The sequence below is a fragment of the Charadrius vociferus genome, unplaced genomic scaffold, assembly GCF_000708025.1.
Source record: "Charadrius vociferus isolate BGI_N301 unplaced genomic scaffold, ASM70802v2 scaffold276, whole genome shotgun sequence".
NCBI lineage: Eukaryota > Metazoa > Chordata > Aves > Charadriiformes > Charadriidae > Charadrius > Charadrius vociferus.
Window position 1 is genome coordinate 2,016,523 of NW_009649075.1, and position 13,914 is coordinate 2,030,436.

The following is a 13,914-nucleotide window of genomic DNA, read 5'->3' on the forward strand; positions in this document are numbered from 1 at the left end:
TACGAATTAAAAAGCCCAATTCTCAGTGTGCATAGCATAATCTCATTTAAACCAAAGATTTCTGTAGCTATCTCTTAACACTGTCCTATTTTCAAATATTACATTATGTACAGTGGAATTAGTTTAACTTTTTATCATCTGAAATATTGTGGATCAGATAAGTATAAGCTGTTGAATTTTACAGACTTCAGCACTATAGTTGGACTTTTATCTCCTCTTCAATTATTTTAAATAAATAATTAAGTTCTGAATGCAAATTTTTTAATTTAATTGACCTTTGCCAGATTAATGGAAAAATTTATCTTTTGCTTTGCATAGTTCAGATATTAAAGCAATCCGTTTTCTTTATGAAGTCAGTTTTAGGCCAGGAGGAGAGAGCATTACTTATGAGTCGCTTGAGCCGCTTATTTTTATAGTTGTATTTTATCGTAGTGAATGAAATATAGATTGCACTTGTAAAGCAGAGAAATAATTAGAAGTAAACATGAGATATGTGTTAATGTGAGTTACTTTACTGTCTCATTTTCATCTAGTGACACATACGTATTCATGTCACAAGACATTTGATTCTTGAGGTCGCTCTTTGCCTATAAGTTATTGTATACTGGGGGGGCACTACTCTACCATTTTTATATCAGCTGCAATATTTAGGGTGGAATTATGTGTACCTGAAACATGGTATTATAAAAATGTTATCACTAAGATCACACAACGGAAGAATCAGGTGAAATTTCTTTTTTTAAAGTCGGCTTGTCTTTATGCATTTTTTTTTCCCTTGTGAAAGTGAGAACAAGAGTATCATCCTCACTTCTAGCTTTTCCTGAAATTTAAAGTCATTGACTGTACAGGGATTATTCATATACATAAGCATTTTGCATAAGTAGTGGCAATACGGTCTGGCTCTGTGTCCCTACTGTCTACATAATATAAGAAAGGAGGATGAACAGGAGGCATAATACTGAATAAAGTCTCCAACTGCCTCCTTTCAGCTTCATTATGGAAGCAGCTTGCAAACTCATCTGTGGATGATAGTATTTAAAGAGGTGGTTATGCATGAAGAAGAGTTTTTGGGTTCCTGTGATATCGTTTCTTCCTAAAGATAATTGAATAAGGACTAACTCTAGATTTTATTCTTCCAACCTAAGCAGCAGTATTTTATTTAGTTAATGAAAGACGAAATCTAGTTATGTTAACCAGATTGCTGCTGTTCTTTTAATACCATGCCTACTTTGAACCCGGTTTTACTTGGAGAGTGTGACATACTTAATTTCACTTTATAGATTCATCCTTTTATATGAGAGGAGGACATCAACAGAGCCGAGATGCGTCCCTGGGGTGAGGCTACGCCTGGGACCTGCTGGTCCTGCCAGGAGCAAGGGCAGGAGTTTATAGCACTGCAGGCAATACTCCACTCCCGTGCTGAAGTTTTCACCTATTAATTTTATCTGCTACTTGCTACGTCTGTGAAACTGTCAGCATTGCTTAATTTTAACTGGCAGTGCTCTAGGAAAGAGGGATGTGCAAGGCGCTGGCTCAGGAATACTCATGATGCCATTTAAAGGACGGGTTTTTTTTCTCGATACAAACTCCTTTCTGCCGTGCGTTTTGTTGTCAGGACAGAGTAATATTTCCAGTCAAGTAAACTCATTTTTTGAGAAGTGGTGAAATGATCTGTCCGGTGTCTTTAATAATTCTGTACTGTTACTTTTAATAGGACTTTGGATAAACTGTCATTGAAATGTCTGCTGCACCACCAGAAAGTTTGTCATTTTTTTCCCTGTAAGTCATCCTGACAGGTGACGTGAGATGATACTGTGCAGAGGTATCATCAGCATTGCCAATGAGCTGACCTTTTCCTCTTCGTTCCCTTAATTTGTATTTGAATAATTTGCATCCCTGTAACGATGCTTGGTTGTCTGAGTAGCTGTCACAACGGCTTGGGCTCGTTTCATGACAAAACCCAGTAGTTTTATAACGACGATTGTTTCATTATTCATGAAAACTGTTGTCACTTTATCCCTCCTCCTGCACAAGCAAGGTTAGCCAGAGAGAAACAAAACCTGGCTTGTGTATGCAAGATTGGCTATTAAATACTTTTACATAATGCAGTGTATTATACAAATATCTCATGATTTATTGAAAACTCTACTTGTAGGAGATTTGGATAGGTACCCACGAGGCAAAAGAAGGTTCAAATGAAATTCTGGTCCTTTTCCCTGAAACAAGTATATGTTTAAACTTTAGTGTTTTAAGATCTTTTGTGTTTTTCCTGATACGTAATTACTGTGTAGGGCAAGGTACTGTGTTACTCTTGCTCAGCGTGAGCCATCGTTATCGAAGCCGTTTGTAATAAATTGAATGCCTGTTTCAATCTGAATTGTCTTTTTTTTACTTCTTTCTATATAGATCCTATGGATTCTTTTTTATTACCACAAACAAGAACAAATTTGGGGAGAAAAGAGGGTCAGAGAACTTGAGATGGAAACATAGGTTGTAAAGTAACTGCAGATTACTTCAGTAATTTAAGTGGAGACTTTTACAGCTAAAATACATTTCAGCTTCATTATTTTGATGCGCAGCACGGTGACAAAGTTGGGTGATGTTCAAGAGGTTGCCTTTCACTGCCTTCGGTGTCTTTTAGGGTAAAGCCCACGTGATCTCTACAGATCACTTAAAAATTGAAAAATCATGGTTTAGTTGACAATTGTAACCCAATGTCCAGTTTATCCGTTTTCTCCTGCAGTCACTCGGCCCTGGGAATCGTTGGTCCCTTCGTGAATACCTCTTTGGTGAAATGCGTCTTTGAGATGGGAGAAATCAGCATGTTGGAAGGGAAGCGAAGAAGCACTGTTTGTGTAGGGGTAAATTTTGAAGGATGAGTGACTGATTTAGGTTACGGTATTTATTTTCTGTTTTGATTTCTATGTAAAGCCTTCCACTTTACTACACATTCCATAGGCTGAGGAATAAATAGTGGAGCAACAGTATTGATAAAAAATGCAGAGACGAAACTCAATACGAATATTTTTAGTGCAAGAGGAAGCGGAATACTGATGATAAAAGGCGTATATGTTTAAGAAAAAGAGCTGGGATTTAATTTTGTCATGCTTTACTTTGAGTGTAACTATAGTCTTGAAAAATTTTATTTTATCTCTGTTGCTTTCATATATTCTGCCTACTGCTGTATCCGTAATACAGTTTTGTGTGATTTTTTTTTCTCCAGTTCTCTTTTACTCAGACCTCTTCACTTTCTAGCTGGCAAGTATGTCATTGGGGGTGGTTTTGGATCTTCTGATGGGACATGAGGTGTCACTGCTCAATACGGTATACACAGTATAAATAAAAACATGGTTAAAAAATTTGAATAATTAGTAGAGGTTCTGAGTACTAGGAGTCCTATTTACTAAAGTTTTCTGTACCCTGGAGCTTAACAAAAGTTGTTTCAAACACAACTGTACAAAGAACTGTTGTTAAGAGTAATCTAGGCTGTATTGCTGAAGCTGGCGTGGATTTATTGTAGACTGTTGGGGTAAGAAGTGCTTACATGCATATTTAATTTCCAGAAAAAAAATTACCATATTGCCAGTAATGATCCATTAACAGAAGAATGCAATCTGAATGCCCTCAATTAAATATTAAATATTGTTAGGCAGGAATGTTTTTCTAATATATCATTCACTTAGAAAAGTGTGGCGCAATAATTAGATGAGAGCTGTTTCCCAGATCCGTTGGGAGAAGGACTCTAAATATGTTTGACTGTTCGGAACTAAGGTAATTTGTTGTCGAACTATGACTACGGGTAACTAACTATAAGTATTTATGTGAGAATTTAAGCAGTACTGTGTGTATACTAGAAATCGAGTGCTGGGTTTGCATCTGCTCATGTACCACAGAGTGATGAAATAACCTCGGAAACAAAGGCAAAAATGATTTTGTAATGTTCCAGTCGCGTCTCTGTCTTCCACACTCATTGCCCAGGCAAAATCCAGGAAACTCACCCGGCATTTGCAGAATCAAGTCATACTTCAGTGCCAGTAAGGACTGATGTTGTTAGTCATAGTTTCAGGCCTGATATTTTTTAAAAAATCCACTCTACAGTTTCTATCTAGGTGGTTTTCATTACATTCTTTATTTCTGGCTTGACTCCTGCAGTCACTGTGATGGACTTCTGTAGCTCATGTTAGCTTTTTTATATGCCCAGCATGGGATGGTCTTTGCATGCAAATGAACACCCCTTAGAGAGGAATAGATTAATTCCTCTGCCTTTTTTGATTTGTAAATGTGAAGATCAGCAAAGATGCTGTCTGCAAAAGAGGTACCTTACAGAAGCGGTACTCGTGCCACCTTTGTCTCAGTGCTGTATTTGTACTTTTTAAAGATGAAGGTAGTTTTGGAACATTAAGAACGTCTCCTGAGATGTCGGGTTTTCCTCAGGGTGAAGCGTGATGGGCCTATTTGAATTCATCTTTCCCCAGTAAACTTCATAAACTCTGGAGTATTCCTTGTTCATGTAATTGCTGTGTATTTTCTCCCAGTTTCTTCTAGGGTCAAAATTCTCTGAAATTAATGCTAATATAGAAAATCTCTTCAGGTCTGGGGGGATTTCAAAGCCCTTTCTTGTTGACTTTTGTTCCTAGTGTTTTCCTTTTTGCACCATTTATAGAATATGTTTCCCTCTTTATGTGTAGAAATAGATAAAGGAGTAATAGTAATCCTGGTTTTTTTGTGACATGCCCTTCCCATACCCCTTCTTAGATTGTGGTTGCATTTAATCACGAATGGTTTTCAAAGCTGTTGCATGCTCTTCTGTTTTCCTTAAGTGCAAAGTCATCTCAAGAGCAATATATTTTAATTCTTCCCTAATTATTTTTCTAGTTCAGATGATTCAGGAAATTAAAGCTGTTTTGGCAGCACAGTATATTAGATCTGCTATAACCACATTTCATGTGATGTGAGCTGGTCTAAATTCCCTTTTATATTAGATTAGTGATTCTAGTTTAACATATAAGTACTTAGTATGCATTATAGTGTAATATATTTAATTTAATTTGCTTTTATGCCTTCTGTACATTTAATAAAACAATTATTTAACCATTTACTACCAATGAATTATACTATGATATTGAAATTAATATTGCCTGTAATTCATGAAGATTCATTAAGCAAGAGGCAAGTATCTTCTCGAAGAAAAAGACAAGGGCCACATTTAGGCCCAAGTCCTGTGGTGATTTTGTCTTTCCTTCCTGAGTTTTGTAAGGAAATTTTAAAGGAAAATTTAAGAATTTGGCTCATAAAACCAATGAAGTGCATGTGGCTCTGTAAGCGTGACTGTGTACTACAGGAGACACTTTTCTATAAAATATTTTGCTTCACTTGTGTATAGGTTGGGATTAATAGACTACTTTAAATAGTATGTTCATCAGCATTTGGCCCAGTCTTCTTGTTTTTTTTCCAGCAAGTCTTAAGCACACCAGGAGCATTTACATACCAAAAGTGACGGCAGATGAACCTCTGCAGAACCACAATAAGGTCAACTGGTTGCAACTGCAGAACAGATGTCTTGTGTACCACTCACAAAGGCATTAAGATGTTGATTGATGATTTCTAAAAAATCTTACCATCTTTAATAGACTTAGACTTGCATTTTCAGTAGCATAAATCATATGGCATATATATCATTAACATACTGACTAGATGCCACCGAGACAAATAAACCGGTATTCTCGTGCTTGGTTTCACAGTGGTCTGCCTTTTCTGCAGAAGTAATATCTGTAAAATTGTTATAGTAAAAATCCTGTGTTTTTTCTCTTTCTTTTCCCTCTGCTACAGTATGGCTATCCAAGTTGACAAGTTCAATTTTGAGAGCTTCCCAGAATCCCCTGCTGATGGGACACACTTTGCGAATACAAAGCAGCTGGAAGAAGAAAGGCAACAAGCAAAAGGTCTGGAGATTAACAGCAAGCTGGATATTTGCTGGAAAATTATATCCTTTCACAAATACTTGCTTTAAAAATATATAAATAGATGCCCTATGACACGTTTTATTTTATAATTCAACTCGCTTTATAGCAGTGTTACTGAAGAGTAATTAGAACTATGAAGCTTATCATAATTATAGACTGTTTAAGGTTAATTGTGCTGTATATTATTTAGATGATGCTTGGATCTTACTATAATGGCTTTTTATGAGTCATTGAGCCTGCCACAAACTGTGTGTTTTTCCCAACTTTTAGGGAACTAAGGAAGTATAGTTAGGATTGATGAATAGTAGTTTTATAGGGTCAAATTTTTCTATTCTCCCCCACACCAAGTAACCTAATTATAACGAAATACATGAAGCTGGTTTTAGAGTGTTTTCATATATTTAATTAAATTTGAGCAAATCAGAATGTATTAGAATAATTTATTTCCAAGTCCTCTTTACAAATTTAGTAACTTAATCTAATCTTGAGTGGCCTTTTTAAGGCTGAGAAAGGACTTGCATGATGACTTAGTCATCCTAAACATAAAATCCCCATAATCATTCTAAATGCAGCAAAATATTGCCTTATGATTATTAATAAGAGATTACATTCAGTTTAGAGTTAAAATAAACCAATGGTGTTGCTGTAAATTTCATGATTTCCATAAAAAACCTTGTGCTTGGCTTGTCGGAAATACATTTTTTTATGATTTTCATCAGGGAAACGTTCTGGGCAGCCAACAGCCCCCCAAGCCATGCGTGGATAAGCAGTATCTTCTAAGAGATTTATATTTTTCACTCAGATCATCCTCCAATTTGCGAGATGGTGGGTGGGGAAAGGAGGAAAGGAGAGAAGAGTGGCAATCAAATCATGGTTTATCTTTAGTGACGTCTTTTTGTACATTTAATTGTACTTTTATCTAGTGATCTGAAATGATTTTTCATTGCTTTATTATTAAATTAGCTGCACAAGATTTGTCAAAGGCAAGACTTGAGACATAATCCTAGTGCCTGGTTCCATCCAGGCTCCCTAAGCAACATATCAGAAAGAGTTCCGTTTATGCAAAAATGTCAATATTTAACCAGAACTCACTTAGAAAATGTCTGTGTTATGGAAAGATATAAATATTCTTTGATAGCATAGTTGAATTCTTATGCTGGAATTGAATGCATAGTTGTAATAATTCTGTCAGGGTGTAAAAATACATCCTCATTCATTTCTGTTGCTGAGCAACACTGTTTATATCCATTCTTTATTCTGTATTTAAACCCAATTTTGATACCAAAATTATCATGGCTGACATGTAAGTCAGTACCTTAGAAAACCAATAGAATAATCCATGAATTCTGTGCATTAAATTCAGTGCAAGCATTAGTTTCTGTGTGTTTAAGCTTTGTTATGAATGTTTGTTTCTACAACTAAAATTATTCTAATGAAAGGCAATGAATGACATGTGTGTTTAAAAATTCTTGAAGAAACGTGTACATTGTTTTGCAGATTTCATGTCCCAACTAGAGTTGGTCTTTCTCATCCTTTTTATTTCTTACGGCAACATTTAGATGTGAACCACTAAAAAAAATATTATGCTCTCATTTCTGCTAAGTTTGCGAAACATTGTTTGATACATCTGTCCTCCCGCCAGAGTATTTGACACCGCCCAGCGGAGTTTGTTTCAGACATACTGACGGACAGACACATGGAGAGATGGATGGATGGCTTAACGGCATAAGATTTGTTTTCCTTCAGAAGCCAGCCTAAATGCAGCCAAGAGATAAAAAGTATTTGCAAAAATACACCGGTATATAGTTGCTTATATTTCTTACTAGAGAAGGCATTTTTGCTAAAGTCTTTTGAATGGTAAGACCAAGTGATCTCTTTGGTATCTACCATCTTTGAGCTACTTGGAGCTCTCCAGCTAACCTTTCTCTGCTAAGTACATGCATGAGAAGCGGAATGTCTATTTTAGAGAACACAGTGCAGGCAATTTTGTTGTAAGTAATCTTATATTGTTTACAAAGGAAGGGCTGTATTATTTAGCTTGCGATTCTTTTAATTCTTACTTTATTGGTTGATGCCATATGAAACCATCACATAAACAAAGGCTTCAAATTTTAAGTGTGTGGACTACATTGACTGCAGTGAAAAGTTATATGAGAATCCTGTGAGGGCCAAAAATAGTTCTCAAAGGTTGCGGATTTCAGGTTATATCTGTATGTCTTGAGGAGCACCAGATGCATTTTCCAGTATGGAAAGTCCATTTGCCATGGCTTTATCCGTTGAAATATTCAGGGTGTCAAGTGATGAGATTTTCAGTGCTTCATTTGTGAAAGTGTTGTAAAACTTGATCGATTTTCATATACTTGGAAGGCTGAAGGCAGGAGGTAAAGACAATGCAGCACATTGTTCAATTCAACCTTTGTACATTTTTGATAGAATGAAAATTATTAGGAAAATAGACCTTCTTAGGAGAAAGCTTACTGCCATGCTTTTTCAGTTATGAAAAATTCTGGAGTAATGTAATTTAGTGTATCTTTGAGATTATAAGTGTATTGAGATCATTTAAATTAAGAACATGCTGTCTTGTTTTTTTAGCATCTGTTAGGTGGCAGCTGATATCAACTTAACAACTGGGGTTTGTTTTAACACAGGATTTGAACAGACAGAGCATATGTAGTATTAAGGTGGCTAATATTTTCAAATTATGCTTCCTTCATATTTTCTAAATATTTTTAAACAAAATTTATATTTTCTTCAGGGTCCTTTTATGCATTCTGAGCAGTGGATCAAGGCATCTGTACTAAGTGTCCTTTAAAGTTTCTAGAGTGCTGTGTCTGTTGCTAAGTGCTCTAAGATTTTCATCTTTTTGCTGACACTTTGTACCTGACTTCGTCAAAATGTTGAGTAAAGAAACATCATGTTCCCCATGTGGAAGATGAAGGACAGGTTAAACTTCTCTTTGTGGCGTTGACATGCTCTGTGTTAGACCCACTGTAGATTATTACTCTTCAGAGGATTCCATTGATTTGTGCCATCTACATTTTGACTTCAGAAATTCAAATAGGTTCAGAATTATTTCAGAGAATTTGGTCACACGCAGGTGATCCTAATTTTTAAAAGAATAAACAAAGATCTATCAATGTTCAGATGACAGAAGGAATTTTTTGTAGAGAGCATCAAGAAGTTATTTATGCTTCAATTTAATATCTGTTTTAGTTTGTCATAACTCTTGCTGCTGCTTAATGAAGAGTCTGTCCCCCTCCTCTAGCTCTGGGTGCTTCTTGTCACTCTTACGATGAAGTGAGATAAGAACATCTTTGCCAGCAGACTTGCCTGGCCTAGTGACTCACTTGTCTAGTGAGTCTAGCTTTAAACGTGGTACTTTGCAGGATGGACCCTAAAGCCTGTAGAGCAGTGCAAGAAGGGGGAAGTGTGGGCAGGAGAATGCGATGGGTTAGGATCACCAAATCAACCTTGAGGTGTGATTGAGAGCCCATGTCAGATGCTTACCCCTGAACTTGCAAAAGCAGGTGGAGGAGGAATTAGAGGTCAGTGTACGTTTTCAGAGCTCTGATGTCATCGGCATTTCAGAGACAGTGGGTAGTTTGTGTGAGCAGGGTGTGCTGGCAGGTGGGTATGGGTTATTTAGGAAGGGTGGGCAGAGATGATGATGAGGGGTTGTTCTGCTCTGTGTGAAGGATGGCTGAAGTGCATGGGGGATCATTAGGAAATGAGGGACGGGACAATTGAAAGCTTTTGGATCAAGGACAGAGGAGTCCAACAGAGTGATGAGGCGTGCGTTTGTTAGAGACCACTCAAGAAACAAAGCTGGATGGACTTTTCCTTTAACAACTGAAACAAGTCTTCCAAATGAGAGGCTGAGAGAGTTGGGGCTGTTCAGCCTGGAGAAGAGAAGGCTCGGGGGAGATCTTATTGCCGCCTTCCAGTACCTAAAGGGGGCCTACAGGAGAGCTGGGGAAGGAATTTTTCTAGGGCATGTAGTGACAGGACGAGGGGGAATGGCTATAAACTGGAAGAGGACAGGTTTAGATTAAACATTAGGAAGAAATTTTTCACTTTGAGGGTGGTGAGGCACTGGAACAGGTTGCCCAGAGAGGTTGTTGAGGCCCCATGGAGGTGTTCAAGGCCAGGCTGGACGTGGCCTTGGGCAACCTGGTCTAGTCGGAGGTGTGCCTGCCCATGGCAGGGGGGTTGGAACTCAGTGATCTTCAAGGTCCCTTCCAACATAAACCATTCTATGATTCTATGAAATGCAGATTAGGAGATTTCTGGAATACTTTAAAGGACGCTTTTTGTATACAGGTGCTGGATGGCTTGATTTGGCATCTGCTGTGTGGGATCTGCTACTGGAAAATGATGAAGATCCAGTTAGAGGGGTGAGGTTTGATGGCAGCCTTGGCTCCATTCGCCCCGAGATGGTGGAGTTTAATATCCCAAGGCAAGTGAGGGAGTCAAGTAGAGCGATAATGACTCTGGACTTCAGGAGAGGAGACTTTGGGGAACTGTTAGGCAGAATTGTACAGGAGCAGGGGGCGGCCCACAGGAGCAGAGGGGTGCAGGAGAGCTGATGGACCTCCAGGGGCAACCTTGTCAAAGTCCAAGAGTTGCAGTAGTCAACAAGGTACATCTGTCTCTTCAAGCAAGGCATATCACGAGGTGGCTGTAGCAAGTTGCAGCCAGGTAAATTCCAGTTAGGTACTAGGAAAAATCCTTTTCACAAGGAGGGTGCTCAAATAGTGAAACAGGTTGTTGAAAAGTGCTGTAAAATTCATGTCTTTAAAGATATTGAAAAATTCTGGACAAGACCTTGAACAACCTGATGCAATTTCAATATTTTCTGTGCTTTGGGCACAGGGTTGGACAGTGGCTCCGGAATTGCCTTTCAATATAAATTATTCTGTGATTTGTGTAGCCTCACAGTGGGCTGCGTAAGAGAATGACTGCTGAAAACCAAACTCCTTTTCCTCCCCCAGTCTCCTGCTCTCCCCAGGTTTGATTGCTGCCAGAGAAATTTTCTAATGTACTGTGAAAGAATTGCTATTTCAGTGAAATGAGACTATTACATTTTTGAAGTAATTTTCTTGAACATATTCTAAACCTGGTCCTAACAGCCTTTAAAAAATGAGACTTCCAGTGCCACCTTAAATACAATGTTCCATTTTTAACTTTTCTAATACTTAGACACTTTTTTCTTACTTCAGCAGTAATTTCTGTGACTTATATGAAGCCTGTCCTATTTGCAATGTTTTCTTATATTTTTGAAATTATATTCTGTGTCCTTTCCTCTGTTTTTTTCTTTTCTATATTTAAACGTAATTGCCAACTTTTTTTCAAAGCACATTTTCTTTCAGTCATGTTGCTGCTGATGTTCTGCTGTATAGCTATATTTGTCTCGATATGTGGGATCCAAAGCTGGAAGCAATACTTCAGGTGAGGTTTCTTATAGAATAGAAGCTTTACCTTCCATGTGTCAGATACAATGTTTGCTCTGAGAAATATTCTTGACTTCTTTTGCGAGTGTCCCATGTATGATTGATTTCTTTTGCATGTGGTCCAGCATAACAGACTGAATAATTATTATTCCCAACTTCCATTTATAGGCTTGTTGATTCCCTCCAGAATGATACTTGGAACTTTTCTTCACTGAATTTCATCTAAGCGATCTTCATAAGTTCCACTCATTTATTAGGTTTGTGAATAGTGACATCTTTTCCAAATACATAAATTTTATGAATGCTTTTGTATTTCGTCATCTAAGTAGCCAATCAGGGTTTTGAAATTATTATGTATCGGACAGAACCTTGAGTCATCTCATTTGATGTGCTGTCTGGGCTTGACAGCAAACCACTGATAACTGTTATTGAAATTTACTTTTCTGTTTGTCTATTCATCTTTTGATGACTTCATCTTGCTCACAATTATGAATCTTCAGTTATGAGAATATTGCATGTTGTGAAGCTTTTGTACATCAGCAAAGGTTTCCTTAGAAATACTTTAGTTGGATGGAGCTTTACATTTCCAGGCAGCTTCTCAGCATCAACAGTTGTTTGCAAAAGTAACTATTATTTAAGAACCTCAATAACTGCATGTAATTTAAAAAATTTTAAAATTTTAATAATAAAGTACCACAATAATAATCAAGCAGAAAGCTTAAAATATTTCTAAGACTACTGCTATAAGTAAACTGTGATCATTAATCATTTAAATTTCTTTTTCATTAGTATAACTTTTATTTATGAACATTTGCTAATTTGTTTATGATTGTGTGCATGCTTCCACCTGTATTTATCTGCAAAGGAACTGGGAAATATGTTATTGAAAATAAATCTTTTTAGAAGGATGCAAGATGGGGAATGCTGCATAGAGAGAAAAAACAGGAGTAACTATAAGATCAACACCATTTTTTAAAATCTGTTGTCATTTTAAGGAGTAAGTTTTAGTTAACGTGCTGTGTTATAATTGTGGGTACTCAGCTACACGCTAGACAATCAAGACAGTATAAAAGACCAAAGTTTTCCTTGGGGAAATAACTAGTTCATTTGACTGTCATTCAGGTTTTTGGAATGAAACAGTTTGTGTCATATATAATCTGTTGCTAAAGAAAGGTGAAATAAAGGTATCTACTGTGAAAAATTAGATTTGGGGTTTTATTTTTTTTTAAACAGCACCTGGTGGTTGTGTGCTCCTTGGCTCCAAGGCGGCCGTTGAAACTCATTTGGTTGTGCAAATGAAAATGTCTTGAGCTGCCAAATGTGAACAGTTGCACTGGAAACTGGAAGTCAACTGTTTCCGTCCTGGCTGGTGCGTGTGTTGTTAATAACAGAGATTTGGCTGTTGGAAGTGAGGCCTGAGTCAACAAAGGCGTCTAAGAGCCTGACTCCTATGGAATAGTAGTTTTGTAACCACAGTGAGATTTCAGCAAAATGTTTGGAGGTTTGGTGAAGTACATAGATCCTACAAGGTCAAACTGAAGTTTAGTAGTCTGGACTTCTGTTTATCTGTGCTTTTTTTTTCCCATGAATTTTAAATTCTAGTTCTTGTGCTTTTGCTTTTATCAGGTACTCTGAGCTAAGAATGGAAGGGTATATTGGCACCCCCTGTTCCAACTGCTTTTCTTTAATTGACATCTAAATTCTTGTCTTAGAAAACAGGCAAAGTTTTGAGTCAAACTTTTCTCTCTTTTTCCTCTGACATTTTATTACTGCTTATTTTGGTTACTTTTCCTCTCCAAAGCTATGAGTTTGCTACAATGTTCAGTTTGCTTTTTATATAATTGCCTGATATACCATCAGGAGACAAAGATCAATGAGCTGAAATTCAGTGCTGTTTGCGTCCATTAGGAATGGTGAGACTATACCAACTATACTGAGCGTCTCTGTCAACTTGAGTGATTTTTGGCTTGGAGCCTGCTTGGTAGCAGAGCTTATGCTGGACTGGATACTCTGAGGACAAGATTTTAGGTACTGCTTGAACTAAGTACTTTTGGGATTCGCTGGCAGGGGAAAGCGTGTTTTGTAAATCAGTTTCTGCAACGTAGGCATTTAACGGTATGTTTGAGTCTGTTTTGCCATACCTATGGGGCAGCACTGAACGCCATGGGCACTGCCAGGTCTTCCAGGGAGTAAGCTGAAGACGGCGAGGTTACATGGACTGTAGAATAATTTAGGTTGGAAGGAACCTGTTCAGGTCTGGTATAACACCCTGCCCTGCAACTTGTGTGGAAGGAACCTGTTCAGGTCTGGTATAACACCCTGCCCTGCAACTTGTGTCCATTGGCCCTCTTTGTGTTACTGTGCTCCTCCAAGAAAAGTCTGCCTCCATCTTCTCTCTACCCTCCTACTATAACAGACAGGAATAAAACATCTCCTTAGGCTTTCTTCTCCTCTCAAGACCAAACAAACCCTCTTCTTTCAACTCCCTTTTGTATGTTATG

At 37.6% G+C, this 13,914-nt stretch overlaps 1 protein-coding gene across 1 annotated transcript in view; it reads left to right on the forward strand.

The window, feature by feature from the left end:
- TRAPPC9 (trafficking protein particle complex 9) overlaps nucleotides 1-13,914 on the forward strand; it is a 527,812-nt gene that overhangs the window by 244,914 nt on the left and 268,984 nt on the right. Inside the window, exon 19 of the mRNA XM_009888180.1 lies at nucleotides 5,830-5,983. Coding sequence (XP_009886482.1) covers nucleotides 5,830-5,983 — 154 coding nt within the window. The remainder of the gene's footprint in view (nucleotides 1-5,829; nucleotides 5,984-13,914) is intronic.